At 40.0% G+C, this 7,609-nt stretch overlaps 1 protein-coding gene across 1 annotated transcript; it reads right to left on the reverse strand.

Annotated features, from left to right (window-relative positions):
* Positions 1 to 1,695: 1,695 nt before the first annotated feature.
* LOC118826861 lies at positions 1,696 to 7,408 on the reverse strand. The gene is made up of 4 exons (XM_036597890.1): positions 7,336 to 7,408; positions 6,118 to 6,417; positions 5,713 to 6,000; positions 1,696 to 3,674 (listed from the first exon to the last, which is right to left on the reverse strand). The coding sequence occupies exons 1-4, from the start codon at positions 7,394 to 7,396 to the stop codon at positions 3,538 to 3,540; spliced, it is 786 nt and encodes a 261-aa protein (XP_036453783.1). The 5' UTR covers positions 7,397 to 7,408; the 3' UTR covers positions 1,696 to 3,537.
* Positions 7,409 to 7,609: the final 201 nt, after the last annotated feature.

The raw sequence follows: 7,609 nt of genomic DNA on the forward strand, positions 1-7,609 counted from the left end.
TGCTACAAATAAAGACAGCTTTGTTTTCAGTTCAATTCAGTTGAAAGCAGACAGCTGTGTCAGTGTTAGTACGTCCATTGTAGTCAGGGTTACCCGTAACAGACTGGGGGCCGAGTTGTAACAGTCACTAAAATGTCTGCTAAATCAGTGGAAACACAATTCAGCACAATTCTGTTCAACTCAAACAACTCAGTTCTTTAAACCAGACGAGCGCTGCTTTCTAAATATGTACAGATACGCATTAGACTGGGCTGCGCTTTCCCTTATATGACTGATTTGCATAGAAAAGTGTGTAAATATGCTCACTAATAATCCACTTGAGGGTCAGCATTAGGATTTCTGAGACCAACACGTCTTTCCAGATTCACAAAGTAACAGTATAAACACTCTGAATGATCCTGAGCAGACTGTAAAAATGAAAACGTCCACATTCCTGAGCAGCACTGAGTTAGACTACTGAAGAAACCCAAACCCAGAAATATGATTATATTGATTATTTTATTTAAATAATTATATTAAAATGAAACTGTACAGTTTTTTCAGTGTGTTTGACTCTCTGCTGTCCTCTAGTGGACAGTTTTAACTAAAGATTTATGATCCACTCTGAACTCCTTCATAATTTGGCTGAATTTAACATTCTGCAGTGAAATCCCTTCATTCTGGATATGTGCACATCGGCGTCCACTCTGAACTGAGTGTTTTGCAATATTTGTGTTGGAAAGAAACTATAAATATACTGTATACTGTGTCTTCAGGAAGCCTCTGTGAACTACAGCTGCTTTTTCTAGTTTTGTTTACAGATTAGTTTTGATTAAACTGATCTCTCTCATATGTTAAAAAGCAGGAAATACACTCAATGTAATACTGTGAATATTTGAAATTTTCATTTTCCACTGTAAATAAGCTTCACACAGCTTTTTTATATCAAGACTTGCTTCTGCTGTGATACTGACACAATGGCAGAGTGCAAAAAATAAAAATAAAGACAGTGATCAACTGAAATATGCCTGTACAAAATTCCTCTCCATAAGACCTTTACATACATGACTTTCATGACTTTAAATTGACACACACACACACACACACACACACACACTCTTCTTCTAAGCCGCTTCTCCTTCCAGTTTTAATTCACATATGTACAATAATATACAAGGGCCCAGTCCCATTTCACCCCTCACCCCTACCACTCAGCCCTTAGCCCTCTGTTTTGCACATTCACGTCTAGGGGTGGGGTGAAGTGTTGGGGCTACATGACCCTCCAAACGGAGGTTTTTCAGAGATTCCAAACAGAGAGTTATGAGAAAAAAAGACGGAGAACAAGAGACCAAAGAAACACACAAATGTGAGAATTTTCCCTGTTAAAAAATTACGATAACCATCTTATTATCTTAGCTTAATGTCGTTTGTGTATTATGGTCATTTTTTTCATATCAAGCATTAGAAAATTGCTGATAGCATGCTAATGTCTCAATAGCTAGCTAACTTTCCCGTTCCACCTTAAATAGTCCAGCAGTTCTGACGCCTGAAGCGCCAGAATCTAACTGCTGCACCATTTAAGGTGGAATGGAAAAAAGAATCTGGTGAATATCTGACTTCAGCTTCATATCACTGAAGAATTAGGGGTGGGTGATAATAAATAATTGCCCCCCTCTTTGAAGATCAAATGTAACTAAAGCCCAGCAGTGAGGAGCTGAGCTTTACCCTCCTCTGCTGTCACTGCAGACTGGCAGGGTCGCCTACAGAGCAGCGCTGGTAATGAATAATGAAGCTTTTTTATATTTGAGGGTCTCTTTTCGTAGGGTAAGATTTCAAACACTACCCCTTCTAACTCGGTTCCAAGGGCTTAGGGTGACACTCAAAAACGAGAAATGGGACTGGGCCAAGAAGCAACCAGGTTAAGAGGGACTGGGCTAAATCTCTGGGTCATAACACAGAACAATGTTCTCACAGTCAGAATATGAATAAGAATAATAGAGCAAACAAACACAGAACACAGCAAAGAAAGACGAGCTGAAGCGGTTAGTCGTGTCGGGAGACTGTTTAGGTTCACTTCCACTACAAAAAGGAGACATTAGAAGACCTGGACTGGATTGTGGAGCTCAGTGACTGGAAGGGCAGAAAACTGTAACTGATTAATGGAACAAACTGATCAGAAATGGGCCAGAAATCATCCGTTCTACATAAATAAATACGGTAAAGATTGGCGCTGAACTGCAGACGACCTATAAATCTAAACTATTCATGTGAAAGGTGAATTTCACCGGGAGGTGGTGAGTTTATATATGTAGCTTAAGACATTTCAGACGGTGGAATTGAGAGGATTTATCAATCTGACTGTCCTTCAGAATCATCACCTGATAGAAACACCACAACTGTATCACAGTGTGAGATAATTCAGCAGTTCAGTCGATTAATCATCCTCTGGACAGTTCAGTTCAGTCTGCATTACAAAGTAAAAACATACAACATCTCAACTTTCACCAATCATGAACTAATAAATAACGGAGATTAATAATGCAATGGAGATTAATAATCTGATAGAGATTAATAATCTGATAATAATCTAACAGAGATCAATAATCTGGTGGAGATTAATAATCTGATGGAGATTAATAATCTAACAGAGATTAATAATCTGATGGAGATTAATAATAGTTTTTGTAATAAGGTCATGGGATGCAGAATCCCCCCCCACTTCCTTCGATTTCAGCTTCGCGAGTTGTTCGGCCCTTTGAGGGGTGTGTTTGTCTACAACACTGAATGCAAATGAACCCGTCAACAAGGATGGGGGAGGAGCTAAGTATTGCGCTACTTTTTATAAGGAACTACACATTTTTGTACCTAAGAGCTCTAGTAGTTAATTTAGTTATTTAGTCTAAATTTGTGTTGGAGATCACCTTTGGTTGTGTAAGTTTAACTGCTGGTTACACTTAAACTCACTTTTTAGTGATTTTTTTTGTATATTTACAGCTTTTCAGTTGTATGTTTCTTTCTGGAACACTACTTTTCAAAAAGTAGCCACTACTTTTTCTGGAAAAGTAGCTAAATTGTAGCAGCTACTAATCTTGGGAAAGCAGCTAACTACTAATTTTTCAGTAACTACCCCAACCCTGCCCGTCAATCAGTTGTGGATTTCAAATAAAAGTTAAATAAATCCTCATCTTAAGTAGACTCGATTAAACTGATCTGAACTGAAACTAAACTAACTCATCTTTTTCTGTTGATTGGTCGTTTATGTAGCCAGCCAACATGTATCAGCCTGATATGCATCATCCTGCTGTAACTGTGATTCTGTTCTGTCTTTTAACTGAACAGGAGCAACAACAGCGTCAGAGACTTTATACCAGGCATTCAGTTTTGGATTGAACAGAAAGGGGAGGCCAAACAGAGCTGCTACTACCCTGCCTTTCACATCGTTCAGACAGAATTAGCTATGTAGCCATAGATGCTTAAAAAACTAAAAAAAAAGAAACAAAACAAAGAAGAAAAAGGGAGCGAGCAAAAGAGAGACAGAGACTGGGGCTCACAGGCTCATCATCTGTTTCTCTGGAGACGCTGAATTTTTCTCCACATCCACACAATCACCAACAATAATACCCCACACACAGTGAGGGAGAGGACAGACAGCCACACTGGCACAGCGGCTCTCTGGTCTCTGCAGGGCTGGTCATCTACAAAACAAAAACACAGAACATGTCAGATCACTTTATACACACTGTCAGATTCCTGATACAAACACAGTTCACACTCTGTAATAATCCAGCTCTACTGCAGCTCATTCTGAGTCCCAGTGTAATCAGTACAGGAGGATCTCTATAGGCTGAAGTGTAAAGTGCACCAGATACAGCACTGAGGCGGAATCGAGGCTCATCAATCTGTCTCTGTGCTTCAGAATCATCACCTGATAAAAACATCATCACAATACAAAACCTCAAACTGGAGATAAACACAGTTCAGCAGAAACCACTGATTTAGGATCTGATTAATCATCCTCTGGATAGATTAGCGTCTCCTTTATGAAGCAATAATGAACAACACTGTGAATTATGCCCATTTTGAAACACTAATAATAATGATGGGGAGAGTATTATTGAAGTCATATTTCACTAAATGAAACTGAGTCCTGCACTGTGATGTCATTGTAATGATTGATATGCTTTAAATGGTTTAATGAATATGAAGCACTGGAGAGGCTGAGCTACATAGAGAATCTAACATACTACAAGATCTGGTCAAACTCACAAGCCATCCAGCTTGGATGATGAACAGACATGAGGTATATATACAGACATTATGTTAGGCTCTCATTTCTGTTGAGGAAAAAGTTCTCAGTCAATTTTCAAATGTAACTGCACCAAATTCAGATCCAATCACTGCTATAAGATCAGTGTGTGATACAGTGAGGATGATACCAGAGAAGTAGCATTCGGCTCTAGTCCTCTATCGTCTAGTCACAGTCGGCTTTAATCACAGGATTTATTTATCCGTAAACAAAAACTACTGATATCCGACTGTATATTCATCATTTTCTTTCGCTTCATTTTCTACAAGATTTTCTAATCCATCCTGCAGTTTTGAGATTGACTGATCTGATGGGGAATGATGTGCTTTTTGATCAAACAGTTTTCATACATTTATTGTTGATTTATTAATTTTTCCCATCTGAATGAATTGAGGAACAATGTGAAAAAAGTTTGTGCACCCCTCTTATGTCACTATGATACAAATACACTAGCAACATCCTAGCATCCATGTGGGTTACCATAACAACTGTTTAGTAACATCCTCAAAACAACCTGGGACATCATAGCAACCACCTAAGATATCATAGCAACCGCTTAGCAACACCATAGCAAACACTTGGCACACCACAGCAACCACCTAGCAACACGTGGCCATCAGTTACCAGAGCAACCAGTTAGATATACCCTAGCAACCATCTGGGATACCACTGCAACCACCTAGCAACACCCTGGAACACCATAGCAACCACCTGACAACACCCTAGCAACCACCTGGGTACCACAGCAACAACTGGGTACAGCATAGCAACCACCTGGCATACTGTAGCAACCACCAGCAACATCCTAGAAAAACCCTAGCAACCGCGACAGATGTTACCATAGAAACCACCTAACAATTTCCAGTTGAAATATGATGTTGCACCCCTGAACAGACGATAATCAAAGATCAGAAACTCAGTCGCGGTGTTTCATGTTACTGTTTGATCAACTGTTAACACCATCAAGAGCTCCCCCTTCTGGATGTTTGCAGACATAACAAACAGCTTCCTAAAGCAATCTCCAAGCCCTACTAATCAAGAGCAGATCTATTGGGCTTTCTGATAGACTTAACCATCCAAACAGTGTTTAGTGCTCGTTTAAAGAACGATTAACACTAATTTTATACATCTATAGAAACACATGTGAACTGTTCTTAGGCCCAGTATGAGCTGTAAAGCACATGCATTTCACTGACAGCTTCAAAGGTTCAACCACCCAGCCTGAAAAAACTGTAGAGGAAACACTGATCAGCGTTTTCCTGAACAGTGATTTCTGATTGGAAATGTAAATTACTGACAAAAACAAACATTACTTTCCTAAATTTAGTTCCTTCACTAATAACTACTGCTGCCTCTCTTATACCAGCACCAGTAGAACCCTCTCAGTAAAACAGTGATCAAGCTGTAAAAATCACACTAAATCATACCTTCGATTATCACTGTGTAGGTGTGAATGACCTCTTTATTCTTCTTGTCCATTACAGTATAAACTCCACTATCAGATGGAGTCACTGCTCTCAGCTCAAGTCCAGCTGTGAGTGATGCTCTCTGTGTGTATTCAGGTTTACACTGTAGTGATCGTCCATCCACTGTAGAGATCTGACCGGATGGTCCAGCTGCACCTGTGCTGTTATAAATCACCTCCACTGGATCTGATATGTCCAACTTCAGCACCAGAGAGTCACCAGGTTTTATCTGAACTGTACTGTTCAAGGCTGAGGAGAAAAACAATCAGGAACTTTAGCAAATGCAAATCAGATATAAAACACAGAACCTGAACTACTGGAGTTTCTATCAGTAACAATCAGTGAAGGAAACAGATGGACACTTACGCTGAATCAGCAGCTTCACATCACAGACGTCTTTACCATCACACTGAAACGTGTACCAGCCTCTCTTACTGAAATCAGCATCAGTGATGATGAGTGAAAAATCTCCCTTCAGGTACTGATCATGGATCATCTGATATCCCTCTTTCACTGATCTACATGAAGTCTGATCACACTCAGCCAGAGTATCAGTGGATTCACTGAACTCAGTCCATCTGACCAAACCAGAACATCTCTCAGAGCAGGACAGAGTAGCAGAGTCATGAAGCTTCACCTTCACTGAAGGAACAGCTGATTCAGACCCTGAAAGAGAAATGACCAAACTGATAAATGTGTTCAGGGACATTAAAATTCCTCCTGAAGGTCCAGTACCAGTGGCGGCTGCACCAGCTGTGCGTAAGTTCAAACGTAGGCTGGTTGTAATGTGTTTACTAAGTTCAGGTTTGTGCTTTACTAAATCAGAACGAGCTGCACCACAAACTAGTTTAACGCTGAGCTCAGTAGCTACTGAGCATTTACACCCCCTCAGCAGGTGTAAGTGTTGGGGAAACCATCAGAAACCAGAAACCCAAAACAGGACTTTTTTGGCTAACTAAGCTAAAAGCTGTAAACACTATACACTGATCTTCCTCTCAGCTCTAATCATCAGCCTGGTTTAAACTCATGAAGCTGAACACCCACAGCTCCAGCTCAGTGAGACTCAGCAGCCCAAACGGCTAAACTGATCTGCTGCTGGGTCGGTTATTCAGAAACCAGCGTTTAAAAAGCTGCATATTGGTTTATCAGTGAAATATTAAAGAATAATCAGACAGCAGCTGTAGATCATCAGCTTTATTCAGTTTAACTCGTACACATCGTTCTCTTCTACACTGGATATTTTTACCACTGAAAAAGTCAGAACAGCTGCTGCTGTGTTTCCATGGCAGCAGGTTGACTGATTGGTTCTGATCATGTTGTCGTGTTAAAGCGACTTGCGTATCAGTTAGTTGGTGCTGGTTAAGACACGTCTTACTGATCTGTGGCGCAACCAGATTCAGTAAAAGGACAGTTTGAAACTAATTAGTTTAACTGAGGACTCAGTAAAGACTTTACACACAAACTTAAGTATAAACACAAACCCAGTGCAGCCCAGTCCAGTTTACCCAGAAAATCTAGTTACAAAACAAAGATTAAAGTCAAATCTTTAATAAGATGATAAAGGAGTGACAGTGCAGTTCTTACCAGTAGTGAATGTAGAGATCAGTAAGATCAGGATACAGAGAGCAGAACTGCAGGACTGCATGACTGACCTACAGACACACACACCATCAGTACTGACCAGGAGAGGACAGAGAGAAGAGAGAAAGAGAGAATAGAACAGACCTATAGACATGATACACAATGTGTCACCATATTTATTTTTTCTGATATCTGATAAGTCAGCACAGATAAAGCAGCACCACAATTTTAAAAAAGCATTTTACACACTGCACTACTGAGTGTTTTTAAAGGGAAC

Source organism: Colossoma macropomum, unplaced genomic scaffold (assembly GCF_904425465.1).
Source record: "Colossoma macropomum unplaced genomic scaffold, Colossoma_macropomum, whole genome shotgun sequence".
Lineage (NCBI taxonomy): Eukaryota > Metazoa > Chordata > Actinopteri > Characiformes > Serrasalmidae > Colossoma > Colossoma macropomum.

Bases quoted from the DNA above. Each gene is read 5' to 3' on its own strand.
- LOC118826861 (XM_036597890.1), bottom strand. From the start codon at position 7,396: ATGCAGTCCTGCAGTTCTGCTCTCTGTATCCTGATCTTACTGATCTCT. The intron at 6,418-7,335 runs GTAAGAACTGCA...TTTCTCTTTCAG, and splicing joins GATCTCTACATTCACTACTG to GGTCTGAATCAGCTGTTCCT. The intron at 3,675-5,712 runs GTATGATTTAGT...TTTGTTTTGTAG, and splicing joins CTACACAGTGATAATCGAAG to ATGACCAGCCCTGCAGAGAC.